General features: G+C 47.4%; 1 protein-coding gene across 1 annotated transcript in view; it reads right to left on the bottom strand.

Annotated features, from left to right (window-relative positions):
• Positions 1-449: 449 nt before the first annotated feature.
• The window catches only part of LOC139367839 (myosin XVB), a 34,895-nt gene continuing 19,732 nt past the window's right edge, over positions 450-15,612 (bottom strand). Inside the window, 21 exon segments of the mRNA XM_071106178.1 lie at positions 450-551; positions 943-1,083; positions 1,298-1,431; positions 1,601-1,734; positions 5,336-5,460; positions 5,590-5,738; positions 8,725-8,821; positions 8,908-8,985; positions 9,064-9,158; positions 9,345-9,475; positions 9,581-9,657; positions 9,776-9,852; positions 10,128-10,264; positions 10,689-10,980; positions 11,060-11,171; positions 12,458-12,599; positions 12,750-12,868; positions 13,002-13,120; positions 14,184-14,259; positions 14,358-14,417; positions 14,515-14,621. Of these exon segments, the coding sequence (XP_070962279.1) occupies positions 465-551; positions 943-1,083; positions 1,298-1,431; positions 1,601-1,734; positions 5,336-5,460; positions 5,590-5,738; positions 8,725-8,821; positions 8,908-8,985; positions 9,064-9,158; positions 9,345-9,475; positions 9,581-9,657; positions 9,776-9,852; positions 10,128-10,264; positions 10,689-10,980; positions 11,060-11,171; positions 12,458-12,599; positions 12,750-12,868; positions 13,002-13,120; positions 14,184-14,259; positions 14,358-14,417; positions 14,515-14,621 (2,489 nt within the window). The 3' untranslated portion in view covers positions 450-464.

The raw sequence follows: 15,612 nt of genomic DNA, 5'->3' as shown, positions 1-15,612 counted from the left end.
AATATGTGGCCATTTAATTAGATATTGCGTCATTTGCATATTTAAACCAAATATTTCAGAAGAATTGTAATACAAAAAAATATTATAATTGTGTCTGCATTCAACTGGTAAAAGTTCATTTCTATATTGATTAAGGGGAAAAAATTACCCTGTGAGGGTGTGGTGCCTGGCCTTAAATTACACAAACATTTATTGCAAATAAATCTTCACATTGATACATTGGTTATACAAAGGAATTTAAAAATGTGGACATTCATTGGTAATCATAGCTGTAATATGTCGACTTTTTTATAACTAAATTATGTAGATAAAAATATGAAGGCATTGATCTGTTTTGATAATCATCAGTGCAGGCCCGTTAATCAATAGGCTGATCCTGAGACATCTGGGCTGAGGGTATCAGCAGGCTCCCTCTCTAAGAGTGTGTGTGTGTGTGTGTGTGTGTGCGCGTGTGCGCGTATCTACTAGTTGCGGCTAGAGACAGAACTATTGATGGGTGGTTGTACCAGTTTCTCCATAATGACAGCAATGATGTGGCACAACTCCTTGGCCTGTAGGGCAGAGAACACACACACACACGCACACACACACACACACACACACACACACACACACACACACACACACACACACACACACACACACACACACACACACACACACACACACACACACACACACACACACACAAACACACACACACACACACACACTATTGAGTAGCGTTCAGGTTGCATCTCTAACGTGCGCTGCCCTTAGTGCCCAAGTCCCTTCCACTGTCTAACCTCACAGCTTATACAACTAACCTATACACCAGTGGTCACCAACCTGTTGTCCTGGAAAGCTCCAACTAAATTCTGCACTCCATGTATCTCTACAAGGGACTGGGGGTTGGTGACCATCGCACTGTCATAGCCTACTGTGTACTGAGTTGTACTTCACCTGCTTGAGGTGGACGGTGATGGTTTTTGGGCGTCCTGGGTTGCCGTATTTGATCTCCACTCCTGGCACCTTCTTGTCTTGCTTGGATTTGACCAAGCTCAGTGACTGCACTTCCACCAACGGGATCACAAACGCCCGCTCCTGAATAACACAGGAAAATTATTAGAAAGCATTTGTAGATGCGAACTAGAAATGATTAAAACATTAATAATTGCAGACATCTTTCAAAGCCACAGATCCATAAAATTCATCATGATCAATCAGTTCACTCATAATTCCCGAAACACTATGCCTACATTATGTACGTTTGGGGTGTCCCTCCATACACAGTGTTTCTGGGGTGTAAATTCATTACCTGTGTTTTGGGATGGCAGAACAACACTTCTTCTTGGTTGACAGCCACCAGGCAGGGCGAGGGGCAGCTGCGATGGCTGACCTTCTGAGCCAGGAAGATATTAGAGCCGAACAGAGGTAGGGAGCTCAGGCACTCTGGGGATAGAGGCAGCAAATCAATCAATATAATTATATTCATACAGCATTATACTGTAGATATAGTGAATCTAAATATATTTACAAATACATTTATCACAAAGTGCTTTACACAACCAAGGCCAAAATAAAAGTGTGTGTGTGCTGTGTGTGTGTGTTGGTGCCTCACCGAGTAAGCGTGCTTTGGCGTCGTGGGGGCTGAGGGACAGCATGGTGGTTCTCTCTCTGAGGGAGATAGAGTGGATCTGCTCCAGGTTGGTGCTGCCCCCTTCCTGTCGGGGGAGGTACTCCTTCAGTTCAGGCCTGACAGGGACAGAAGAGAGAGAACTGTCAGTAACTCTATCACTCTTAACACAGGACAGAGAGAACTATCACTGATGTCCGGTTTGAAAACAACCGTATGGCTCACAGTGAGGGCTGCTGAGTGTAGGCGCTAAAGCAGTGGTACTCATTGCGAGGCTCGCGGTGATTTTCCGATTTTCCCTGGATGGCAGATAGATGGCAGTAAAGCGCAGCTGTTGAACAGAAATAGAACGTTTGCCGAAATAGAACACAACTGCTCAGCTACAGGGACTGACACGTATCAGTTTGCTACTAGCTAATTTTGCAGTCTGGTCGACATGGATCGATTTATTGTAAAAAAAGAAAAGTAAATCTATTGACAATGAAAATGAGGGGAAGAGCTGGAGAACAACATGACAGCTATGAACGAATAACCACCGGAGAACAACATGACAGCTATGAACGAATAACCACCGGAGAACAACATGACAGCTATGAACGAATAACCACCGGAGAACAAGGAAAATCAGGAAGAACGAATAACCACCGGAGAACAAGGAAAATCAGGAAGATGGCAGCGGGGAAATGCAGCTAGCTAATGTAGCTAATGTAGCTAATGTAGCTAACGTGGCTCCGGTGGCAAAGAGAAGGATACGAGTCAAGAAGAACACCAAAAGTTCCAAGAGAAGTGGACAGAGGTCTTTTTTTTTCAACAAGAAAATTTAGAGCGACATTTCCAGTCACACATTGCCCACTTTGACACAACATATCCGCCACAAAGCAACTTCAGAAACAACAAAATAGCACAACCCAAAGGACAGCTCAAAGGACAACAACAAATGATGGACAGATCTTGCACTGTTGCAGAGAAGACGACAGAGGCAACATGAGATTGCTTGGATAGTCGCGAGAAACAAGAATACCTTCACAGACGCGGAGATTGTCAAATAATGTTTTTTGGCCTTAACTAAAATATTGTATGTTGATATTCTGAAAGCCTTTGTTACATTTTTTTCTGATAATAATATTGACTGGTCAAATCGGGCATCTGTGTGCACTGACGGCACCCCAAACATGCAAGGGAAGGAGAAGGGACTCAGGCCTGATGAGAAAGAGAGAGGATATTCCCGAATGTGTCACGTTTCATTGTATCATTCATCAGGAAGCACTTGTGGTTAAACTCAAAGAAGGTGACTGAATTTGATCCAGGAAGTTGTGCGCGTGATGCACATGATAATTGCAAGGGCACTGAATCACTGGCAGTTCCGTGAGTTGCTGGAGGAATACCAGACAGAATACAGCAGCTCTCTCTCCTCCCTCAAATCCATGAATTTGTTGCGAGCAAGGGGAGAGAGGAGCCAGAGCTGGATGATCCACAGTGGATATTAAAGCTGTTTTAACTTACCTACCACCTTACCTATCACCTACCACCTGAACACGGTGAATCTCCAGCTCCAAGGGAAAGCTACAACTCTGGGCAAAATGCTGCATGTGGTCACAGCATTTCAAAATAAATTCACCACACTGTTCATACCTGACAGACAGATTGTTCATTTCCCAAAACTCAGAGCAGTCACCACATCCAACCCAGACATAATGCAACATGTTAACTTTGATGCATTTGTGCGTGTGTTGGAAGAGTTGAAGTTGGAGTTTGAGTCAAGATTCAAGGATATCCTGGAGTTTTTAAACTTCATTGAGAATCCCTTTCATGTGCCAGTGTCATCTTTGACCCCAGTCATTACAGCCCTCTGTCCTGACTGTGCTGAAATAGAGAGTGAGATAGTGTCATCTCTGACCCCAGTCATCACAACCCTCTGTCCTGACCGTGCTGAAATAGAGAGTGAGATAGTGTCATCTCTGACCCCAGTCATCACAACCCTCTGTCCTGACCGTGCTGGAATAGAGAGTGAGATAGTGTCATCTCTGACCCAAGTCATCACAGCCCTCCGTCCTGACCGTGCTGGAATAGAGAGTGAGATAGTGTCATCTCTGACCCGAGTCATCACAGCCCTCTGTCCTGACCGTGCTGGAATAGAGAGTGAGATAGTGTCATCTCTGACCCCAGTCATCACAGCCCTCTGTCCTGACTGTGCTGAAATAGAGAGTGAGATAGTGTCATCTCTGACCCCAGTCATCACAGCCCTCTGTCCTGACCGTGCTGAAATAGAGAGTGAGATAGTGTCATCTCTGACCCCAGTCATCACAGCCTTCTGTCCTGACCGTGCTGGAATAGAGAGTGAGATAGTGTCATCTCTGACCCCAGTCATCACAGCCCTCTGTCCTGACCGTGCTGGAATAGAGAGTGAGATAGTGTCATCTCTGACCCGAGTCATCACAGCCCTCTGTCCTGACTGTGCTGAAATAGAGAGTGAGATAGTGTCATCTCTGACCCCAGTCATCACAGCCCTCTGTCCTGACCGTGCTGAAATAGAGAGTGAGATAGTGTCATCTCTGACCCCAGTCATCACAGCCCTCTGTCCTGACTGTGCTGGAATAGAGAGTGAGATAGTGTCATCTCTGACACCAGTCATCACAACACTCTGTCCTGACTGTGCTGGAATAGAGAGTGAGATAGTGTCATCTCTGACCCCAGTCATCACAGCCCTCTGTCCTGACTGTGCTGAAATAGAGAGTGAGATAGTGTCATCTCTGACCCCAGTCATCACAGCCCTCTGTCCTGACCGTGCTGAAATAGAGAGTGAGATAGTGTCATCTCTGACCCCAGTCATCACAGCCTTCTGTCCTGACCGTGCTGGAATAGAGAGTGAGATAGTGTCATCTCTGACCCCAGTCATCACAGCCCTCTGTCCTGACCGTGCTGGAATAGAGAGTGAGATAGTGTCATCTCTGACCCGAGTCATCACAGCCCTCTGTCCTGACTGTGCTGAAATAGAGAGTGAGATAGTGTCATCTCTGACCCCAGTCATCACAGCCCTCTGTCCTGACCGTGCTGAAATAGAGAGTGAGATAGTGTCATCTCTGACCCCAGTCATCACAACCCTCTGTCCTGACTGTGCTGGAATAGATAGATAGTGGAGCTGCAGGGAAAATGACACATTGCAAGGTGAACTAGGAGCAGGTGTTACCCATTTCTGGAGCCTTGTCAGACACAGAGTATCCACTTCTGAAGCAGTGTGTGCAAAAGGTGACATCCATTTTTTTTGTCAGGACTTATTCATGTGAAGCAACATTTTCAACAATGAATATTGTGAAACAAAAACAGAGAAACAGGATGACCAATGCACACCTGGATTGCCTCACAAGGATAGCAACAACAGACTATACATTTATGAATGAATTCAGTCAAGGAGCAGCAGGGACATTTTCTCTCATCCAACGACTGAGGTAACCCTTAATATGGGTCTTATACATGTGATGTAGCCTATGTGATGTGTGTATGTATATATTTGTGATGTGCTGTACATCAAATCAATTACAGGTGCTCTATTGCTCTCAATTTGCTCTCAAATTGAATAATTCGATAATATTGGAAGAAAACGTATAACAACTTAAAGATCTGTGCGGCTCTCTGAATGATTGTCTCAACCCAAAGTGGCCCCCTTACAAAAAATAGTGAGTAGCACTGAGCTAAAGGCTAAAGGTTAAGGCTAGTACTCACACAGAGGGCTCTTGAGTAAGACCCTGTGCCAGATGCTGCAGGACAGCCAGCTCTGCCATCTGCTGGACAACATTGGCACCACCGCTTGGCAGCAGCAGTTTGCCATCCAGGTAATCACCCAGGACCTGCAGGTAACAGACAGGGACAGAAGGAGTTCATTGAACTACAGGGACAGAAGGGTTGTCACCAGGGCCTGACATAACTGGAGGTGTTTTCTATGGTAATAGCAGAACTCGGGGTCGTTACTACGGTACCTGTTGGAAGTGGAACTCCAGGTACAGGTCATTGTCAAAGTGAAGGGGGTGTGTCCACACGACGCGGTGGAAGGACAGGAAAATGGAGCCGTCATCCAAAAGGAAGTCAAATAGGTACTCATCAGGGTGGATTGGCCGCATCATCCCCTCTGACGGAGGAGGGGAAGAAGAGAGGCAGGAAGGAGGTTGTGATAAGGCAGGATGAAGAGAGAAGAAGAGAGGCAGGAAGGAGGTTGTGATAAGGCTGGATGAAGAGAGAAGAATTCATTCCCACATTCATTCCCTTTAAAACATCTCTACACAGTCATTACCTATAAAACATCTCTGCACTTAGCAAAATAATACCATCTGACTGCTGTTAATCTGACTAATGTTGGAGGATTTATTCTGTTTTAATGTTACTACTGAATCACTATGATAAATATAATTTGTATTGTTTTATTTTATTTTTAACAAAGCTGAGATTTACTTTGCAGTCCAAAGTGTAGGAATACAGGTGAAATCAGTTATTGACAGAGTCATGGAGGCGTAACATGGAGTTCAAATCCCAGGTGAGGACATGTTGAATAATAATTACTGTATAAATAAACACACAATGTAATTCGTGACATCCTAATGACTCATTTCTGTTTGGGGGGGGCATCATGTGACAATTAGAATTAGAATGTGAAAGGTTTATGTGATCACATTGGAAATTTCACATGTGAAATCATGTGGGGTTTTTTAACTGTAAGGGAAGCCTTTTGCGGTCACAAAATGAATGTGTAACAATATTTTGTCAGATGCAGGTGAACAGTTTGGGGGAGTCATTTGGGTTATATTGTCACGCCCTGACCTTAGAGAGCCTTTTATTCTCTAATTTAGGTTAGGTCGAGGTGTGACTAGGGTGGGTACTCAAATTTTTGTATTTCTATCTTGGCCTGGTATGGTTCCCGATCAGAGGCAGCTGTCTATCGTTTTCTCTGATTGGGGATCGTATTTAGGCGGCCATTACCCACTGTGTTTTGTGGGATCTTGTTTTTGTGTTGATGCCTGTGAGCTCAACAGAACGTCACGTTTCGTTGCTCTTTATTGTTTTTGTGAGTTTCAATTAATAAACATGTGGAACTCTACGTATGCTGCGCCTTGGTCCGAGTATGATAACCACGACGATCGTGACAGAAGATCCCACCACAACAGGACCAAGCAGCGTGCCCAGGAGGAGAGTGTATCCTGGCCTTGGGAGGAGATATTGGATGGGAAGGGATCCTGGACTTGGGAGGAAATCCTGGCAGGACAGGATCGCCTTCCTTTGCGGGAGACGCAAGAAGAGAAGGGAGGACAGCGACGACGCCGGGGTTCGCGGCCAGGTAGAAATCTCAAAAGACAGCCAAATATTCAGAGGGGGAGGCACACGGGGTGGTCGGTGGAGCAGAGGAATGAGCCATAGACCATCAGGGAGTTGAAGGAGGAACTCGACAAAAGATTCCGGAGAGAGGTGGTGACGATGAGAGTGCTGCAGAGCGGGCAGCTGAGGAGCGTGACTGGTGTCATCTGCACCAGTTTCACGCATCTGGCCTCCAGTGCGCTTCCCCAGTCCGGTACGTCCTGTGTCTCCTCCACGCACTCGCCCTGAAGTGTGTGTCATTGTTCCGGTACAATTTGTGCCGGTTCAACGCACCAGGTCTCTAGTGCGCCTTCCCAGTCAGGTACGTCCTGTGGCTGCTCCTCGCACTCTCCCTGAAGTGTGTGTCACCAGTCCGGTGCCACCTGTGCTGGCCCCACACATCAGGACTCCAGTGTGCCTCCACAGTCTGGAGATTCAGGCGACGGTCCCCAGTCCAGAGCCTCCAGCGAGGGTTCCCAGTCCAGAGCCTCCAGCGAGGGTTCCCAGTCCAGACCCTCCAGCGAGGTTCCCAGTCCAGAGCCTCCTGCGAGGGTTCCCAGTCCAGAGCCTCCTGCGCGGGTTCCTAGTCCAGAGCCTCCAGCGAGGGTTCCTAGTCCAGAGCCTCCAGCGAGGGTTCCCAGTCCAGAGCCTCCAGCGAGGGTTCCTAGTCCAGAGCCTCCTGCGAGGGTTCCTAGTCCAGAGCCTCCAGCGAGGGTACCCAGTCCAGAGCCTCCAGCGAGGGTTCACAGTCCAGAGCCTCCAGCGAGGGTTTCCAGTCCAGAGCCTCCAGCGAGGGTTCCCAGTCCAGAGCCTCCTGCGAGGGTTCCTAGTCCAGAGCCTCCAGCGAGGGTTCCTAGTCCAGAGCCTCCAGCGAGGGTTCCCAGTCCAGAGCCTCCAGCGAGGGTTCCTAGTCCAGAGCCTCCTGCGAGGGTTCCTAGTCCAGAGCCTCCAGCGAGGGTACCCAGTCCAGAGCCTCCAGCGAGGGTTCACAGTCCAGAGCCTCCAGCGAGGGTTTCCAGTCCAGAGCCTGCAGCGAGGGTTCCTAGTCCAGAGCTTCCAGCGAGGGTTCCCAGTCCAGAGCCTCCAGCGAGGGTTCCCAGTCCAGAGCCTCCAGCGAGGGTTCCCAGTACAGAGCCTCCAGCGAGGGTTCCCAGTCCAGAGTCCCTGGCGACGATCCACGGTCTTTAGATTCCGGCGACGATCCACGGTCCGGAGTCCCCGGCGACGATCCCCGCACCAGGGCCGCAACCGAAGCTGACGGATCCGAGCAGGGTCTACATTCCGCAACGGAGCCGCCACCAAGGCTAGATGCCCACCCGGACCCTACCCTATAGAGTCAGGTTTTGCGGCCACACCTAAGTGTGTGGGGGAGGGGGGGGGGGGGGGGGGGTACTGTCACGCCCTGACCTTAGAGAGCCTTGTATTATTTAATTTGGTTAGGTTGGGGTATGACTAGGGTGGGTACTCTAGTTTTTGTATTTCTATATTGGCCTGGTATGGTTCCCAATCAGAGGCAGCTGTCTATCGTTGTCTCTGATTGGGGGTCATATTTAGGCAGCCTTTACCCACTGGGTTTTTGTGGGATCTTGTTTTTGTGTTGATGCCTGTGAGCCCAACAGAACGTCACGTTTCGTTGCTCTTTATTGTTTTTGTGAGCTTCAATTAATAAACATGTGGAACTCTACGTATGCTGCGCCTTGGTCCGTTAATTCATTAGAAGATCGTGACATACAGTATATAAGCTATATGATGTCTGTTTGTCCTCCTACCCTGGTCCCGGCTGGCATGGATAGAGAACTCGTTGACTTCTGACAGGTCCTGGATGCCCATCTCTGTACACAGCTCTTCCACCACCTCCAGAGCCACCTTGGTACACAGAGTCAAACTTTATTTTTCTTCATGATGATAATGAAAGGGAGGCAGGGGAAAGGAGAGAAGGAGTCTTGACTTACGCTAAAGCTGCGTATCTTACAGGGGAAGTCTACTCCACCCGGCAGCTTGATGGGGAACCGGCGAGAGCTTCTGCCAGCCTACAGAGAACAACACACACCAAGCGATGACGGAACTGATCGTCACAAAATAAAATAATATCCACACTCATGTCTCACCAGTATGGCTTCCATCTCTACTTGAGAGGGGACATGTCTGCGACCTCCGTGGATCAGAGACCGGAACAGGTTCTCCTTACAGTATTGAGACAGCTCTGAGATGGAGAGGAAACACACACACACACACGCACACACATGCACACGCACACACGCACACACACACACATCTGCATTGGATACAGAAGAGCGCTGGGGTAGCAGACAGCTGCAGACTTTTAAAGGGATATCTTTGGGGGCATCGCCAGTGTGTGAGGGGGGAGCAGGGCTGTGTGTGTGTGTACCTTGGTAAGGGTGTGAGGGGTCTTGGCTGATGTTTTGTAAGAGTTGTGTGACGTAGGGATTGAGAGTGCCAGAACAGGGGAAGAACCCTGTTACCAGGTTCAATAAACGCCAACCTCGGGTACAGCTCTGCCTGTATACCACACACACAAAACACACACACGCACATACGCAAGGAATTGACCCTCTGTACACTATTCACAGGTAAAGGTTTATACACAGACTGCCAGCCTCTCACCTGTGAGTGTTGTTAGTGGTCTGTTTAATGACCTGGCAGTAGATCTCATCTCTCAGGAACTCCTTCTCCTTCCCCAGCTGAACACGCAAACACGATGGACAGATTTTACTCCCATGTTTTCATTCAAGCAGTCGTATCCTCATTAGGAGTGTACGGTGAGCGATAGTGTGTGTGTGAGATATATGTATGTCTCACCATCAAGACATGGCTGACACAGTCTTCCTCAGACTTGTGATTCCCCAGAGGCTGGTCTCCCATGAACTGCATCACACCTTCAGAGAGAGTATTATCAATGCGGAAAATTGATACGCAATGTAGTGCAGGTGTGTGTGTGTGTGTGTGTGTGTGTGTGTGTGTGTGTGTGTGTGTGTGTGTGTGTGTGTGTGTGTGTGTGTGTGTGTGTGTGTGTGTGTGTGTGTGTGTGTGCGTGTGTGTTTATGTGTGTGTGTGTGTGTGCGTGTGTGTGTGTGTGTGTGTGTGTGTGTGTGTGTGTGTGTGTGTGTGTGTGTGTGTGTGTGTGTGCGCGTGTGCGTGTGTGTGGACTCACTCATGAAGGCCTGGACAGCCAGGTTATTAAGATCAGGATCAGAGTACAGGATGAGAGATTCCCGAACGGGAACCTCTGTGTACTGAACCATCTCTGAGAAGTTTCGACCTCCATCAAGAAGACCTCTACCCTCCATGCTGTGATAGAGAGAAAAAGCGAGGAGGAATAAGAGGAAGAGAAAGAGGAGGAGAAAGAGGAAGGAGGGGTGATGATTAAAGAGAGAAAAAAGAGGTGATTGTGTAGTTATGGCAGACAGTTGTAACACTAAACATAGGATTACATTGTACATTGTACAACCCTATTACCAGAGTTGTAATTGGGCTCCCGAGTGGCGCAGCGGTCTAAGGCACTGCATCTCAGTGCTAGAGGCATCACTACAGACCCTGGTTGACATTCCAGGCTGTATCACAACCGGCCGTGATTGTGTGTCCCATAGGGCGGCGCACAACTGGCCCAGTGTTGTCTGGGTTTGGCTGGTGTAGGCCGTCATTGTAAATAAGAATAGGTTATTAACTGACTTACCTAGTTAAATAAAGGTTCAATTAAAATGACCCCTCTTACCAAGTGTCAGCATCTCTGAAGTATTTCATGGCAAACTCTGTCATCAGGAACGTCTGTACGTCATTCATCTCACTACCCTGAACCGACCGAGCCGACCCCAGGACGGAGCCATCTCGGCTGGGTTGTGCTGAGCCGTTGTGGGAGGTGGGTCTGGGGGTTGGAGCTCTCATGCTCTTCCTCCTCTCGTCACGGCGGTCAAGGTGGACATGGTGGTAGTCAGGAGGGGCAGACGGCTGAGTGATGTCCGTGGGGAAGAGACCCGAGCGCCCCCCAATGGAACCGAAACACCAACCTGAGGGAGAGAGCAGGGTTAGGACTGTCACAGAGAGAGAGAGAGAGACAGAGGTCAAAGGTCACTGTGATGACCTCACCTGGTTTGAGGCCATCTATGGGCAGCAGTTTGATGATGTCACCCTTGCGGAAGTTGAGCAGGCTCTTGTCGACCGTCTCAAAGCTCTTCAGAGCGATCACATGATCCGAGCCCTGAGAAGGTTTGGTAGGAGGTTACACACAACAAAGATTCTATACAGTAAGATGTACCAAGAAATGTACACTATATATTCACAAGTATGTGGACACCCCTTCAAATTTGTGGATTTGGCTATTTCAGCCACACCCGTTGCTGACAGGTGTATAAAATCGAACACACAGCCATGCAATCTCCATAGACAAACATTGGCAGTAGAACTAAAGAGCTCAGTGACTTTCAACGTCCCACCCTCATAACATGTCACTTTTCCAACAAGTCAGTTTGTCAAATCTCTGCCCTGCTTGAGCTGCCCCGGTCAACTGTAAGGGCTGTTATTGTGAAGTGGAGAGGTCTAGGAGCAACAACAGCTCAGCCACATAGTAGTAGGCCACACAAGCTCACAGAGTAGGACTGCAGAGGGCTGAAACAATAAATATTGTCTGTCCTCGGTTGCAACACTCACTACCAAGTTCCAAACTGTCTCTAGAAGCAACGAGCAGCACAAGAACTGTTCGTCACAAGCTTCATGAAATGGGTTTCCATGGCCGAGCAGCTGCACACAAGCCTAAGATCACCATTCACAATACCAAGCATTAGCTAGAGTGCTATAAAGCTCGCTGCCATTGGACTCTGGAGCAGTGGAAACACGTTCTCTGGAGTGATGGATTGCTTTACACCAGGCAGTTCGACGGACAAGCCTGGGTTTGGAGGATGCCAAGAGAATGCTACCTGCCTGAATGCATAGTGCCAACTGTAAAGTTTGTTGGAGGAGGAATAATTGTTTTGTGCTAGGCCCCTTAGTTCCAGTGAAGGGTAATCTTAACGCTACAGCATAAAATTACATTAGAAACGATTCTGTGCTTCCTACATTGTAGTAACAGTTTCCTGTTTCAGAATGACAATGCCTCCGTGCACAAAGCGAGGTCCATACAGAAATGGTTTGTCGAGATCGGTGTGAAAGAACTTGACTGGCCTGCACAGAGCCCTGACCTCAACCCCATCGAACACTTTTGATTTACATTAGAACGCCGACTACGAGCCAGGACAATTCGCCCAACATCAGTGCCCGACCTCACTAATGTTCTTGTGGCTGAATGGAAGCAAGTCCCTGCAGCAATGTTCCAACATCCAGAAGAGTGGAGGCTGTTAGAGCAGCAAAGGGGGGACCAACTCCATATTAATGTCCATGGTTTGTTAAATGAGATGTTCGACGAGCAGGTGTCCACATCCTTTTGGCCATGTAACGTGTATATAAACAACTATTTGAATGATATGAGATGTGGAAGAGGAGGGGGTTTACCTCGACGAGTTCTTGGTGGAACAGCCTGACCACGGCAGTGATCTGAGCAGCTCTGTTGCTCTGCAGCTGCAGCTGTTCTTCTTTCAGACTGAATTCTACCATGTCTGCAGACCGCAGCTTCACCGACAGCAGCTCCGCGTAGCTACACAGAGAAAACCACAGCACTTACTGTACACATGCTGGGAGAACATACACCGACATCACATACTAGATGTATACTCTCACTTCATCATACATACATTCATAGTTCATATGTCTTTTCCATTTGGTTGTGATTGAAGGATGAGAGTACCTGTAGCTGCGTAGCAGGATCAGGTGTTTGGGGTTGATGCCTGAGGCTCTGGCCACCTTCAGCAGACGAAGCCCACGATGAGACACACCCAATACCTGGGTGTCCCCGCTGGTATCACCCTACAACACACACGCACGCACGCACGCACGCACGCACGCACACACACACACACACACACACACACAGACACAGGTTTAAACACACTCCAGCCTCTCACACACAGGAGAGAGAGGGGGGGGGGGACTAACTCACTTTGACAGGGAACAGTCTTGTGAAGTAGTTTTCCCAGTTGTCTCTGGCAGCCATCACTATCCTCTTCTTCATGGTGTCATCCTGGACCAAGCTGACACTTGTACCCACGTTGAAACTGGCTGGAATAGAGGGAGAATAGAGAGAAAATGACAGAGAATGGAGAGAGAAGGAGGGAGAATAGAGAGAGAAGGAGGGAGAAGAGAGGGAGAGTAGAGAGAGAATAGAGAGAGAAGGAGCGAGAATAGAGAGAGAAGGAGGGAGAATAGAGAGAGAAGGAGAGAGAATAGAGAGAGAAGGAGGGAGAGGAGAGGGAGAGTAGAGAGAGAATAGAGAGAGATGGAGCGAGAATAGAGAGAGAAGGAGGGAGAATAGAGAGAGAAGGAGGGAGAATAGAGAGAGAAGGAGGGAGAAGAGAGGGAGAGTAGAGAGAGAATAGAGAGAGAAGGAGCGAGAATAGAGAGAGAAGGAGGGAGAATAGAGAAAGAAGGAGAGAGAATAGAGAGAGAAGGAGGGAGAGGAGAGGGAGAGTAGAGAGAGAATAGAGAGAGAAGGAGCGAGAATAGAGAGAGAAGGAGGGAGAATAGAGAGAGAAGGAGGGAGAAGAGAGGGAGAGTAGAGAGAGAATAGAGAGAGGAGCGAGAATAGAGAGAGAATGAGGGAGAATAGAGAGAGAAGGAGGGAGAATAGAGAGAGAAGGAGGGAGAAGAGAGGGAGAGTAGAGAGAGAATAGAGAGAGAAGGACAGAGAATAGAGAGAGAAGGAGGGAGAATAGAGAGAGAATAGAGAGAGAATAAAGGAGGGAGAATAGAGAGAGAAGGAGGGAGAAAAGAGAGAGAAGGAGGGAGAATAGAGAGAGAAGGAGTGAGAGGAGAGAGAGAAGGAGGGAGAATAGAGAGAGGAGGGAGAGAGAATAGAGAGAGAATAGAGAGAGAAGAAAGGAGGGAGAATAGAGAGAATAGAGAGAGAAGGAGGGAGAAAAGAGAGAGAAGGAGGGAGAATAGAGAGAGAATAGAGAGAGAAGGACGGAGAATAGAGAGAGAATAGAGAGAGAAGAAAGGAGGGAGAGAACGTAAGGAGATACAGTGGGATGGAGGTTCAGAACAGTAATATTTACCGGGAATCACCAACTAGACTCCCCTGGTAAAAAAAACAACTAGACTCCCCTGGTAAAAAAAGACTCACCCAGTAGGTCCTTCATTTTCCTCCTCTCCTCTCTGGAGATCCTCACACAGGTGTCACAGTACGTGTCTCTCATGATCTGAAAGGGAAACAAAAACCCAGATTTATATTAATATAAGGTGTGATATGTAGGAGGTAGTGAATAAGAAGGGTCATGGGGAAACAATCAACACTGACCTGCTCACAGAGGAGATTGAGGATGTAGGGGTGGTTGAACTTCTCTCTGGGGTAAAACACCTGAACACACACAGGGAAATGATTGTGATTCACATACAGTAGAATGCAAACACATTGTAGAACAATGCAGATGTTCTCGCCTGCAGTTCCAGCTCACCTCTTTGCGTAGGAACAGTTTGCCAGGCATAGCCGAGTAGGAGAAGTAGACGCTGGCAGAGAACCTGTGGAGCTGGGAGCGAACACTCTCCTCCCCAGACAGCAGATCTATGCAGGACAAATCAAATCAGTTGTTTCTTTGTTGTTGTATATTTTGTATATATTCAGAGCCTGTTGTTCCTCATAGGACGATCTTAGAACAGACTCTGAGCAGCCAAAGAGAGCAAGTTTCACTTCAGGTTCAATGGCTCTCTCATATACCTTTGAAAACCAATCAAATATGTTCCTCCAGAAATTACTAAGTAGGGGGCAGAGCCTAAAATGATGAGTTAATGAACCTTCTGAGGCTTTACACTTGTCACACAGTGGGGAGACCTGGGGGTAAATTCTATGTCATTTGGTTTTGGAGTAATGAAGTCTATGCCTGACTTTGTATCGTATCCATTGATATCTGGCAATGATGGAACAGGAGTGGATTCTAGACAGGGCTTCTCCCCATAGATCATCTGAGCGCTCAATATTTAACTCTTTACCCCAAGTCTCCTCGAGATGACCATTAGAGGCCTCTGTGTAGCTGGAGAAAAAGGAGACAAACTGTGAGATGAGGTGTTTTGAAATGGGAGGGCGCTGTAGCAAATCATAAAACACGTGGTACAGGGAGGATGTCAACAGTTTTGAATTGTCCCTTTGATATAGTGTCTGATTCGTAAATAATGAGAAAAAAATGTGAATGGGTGAGTTTGAATGTATTATTTAATTGGACGAATGATGCCAATTTCTTATCTATGTATAAGTCTTAAATTGTGACCAGTCCCTTCTCCCTCCATTTAACATACACCAGATAGAACAATGGAAGGATTAAAGCAAATAAAGCAAATCAAAGGTTATTGGTCACATACCCATATTTAGCAGATGTTACTGGTCACATACCCATATATATCAGATGTTATTGGTCACATACACATATTTATCAGATGTTATTGGTCACATACCCATATATATCAGATGTTATTGGTCCCATACCCATATATATCAGATGTTATTGGTCACATACACATATTTATCAGATGTTATTGGTCACATACCCATATTTAGCAGA

Source organism: Oncorhynchus clarkii, chromosome 16 (assembly GCF_045791955.1).
Source record: "Oncorhynchus clarkii lewisi isolate Uvic-CL-2024 chromosome 16, UVic_Ocla_1.0, whole genome shotgun sequence".
NCBI lineage: Eukaryota > Metazoa > Chordata > Actinopteri > Salmoniformes > Salmonidae > Oncorhynchus > Oncorhynchus clarkii.
Note: the sequence above shows the minus strand (reverse complement) of the source record. Positions and strands in the feature narration are given on the sequence as shown.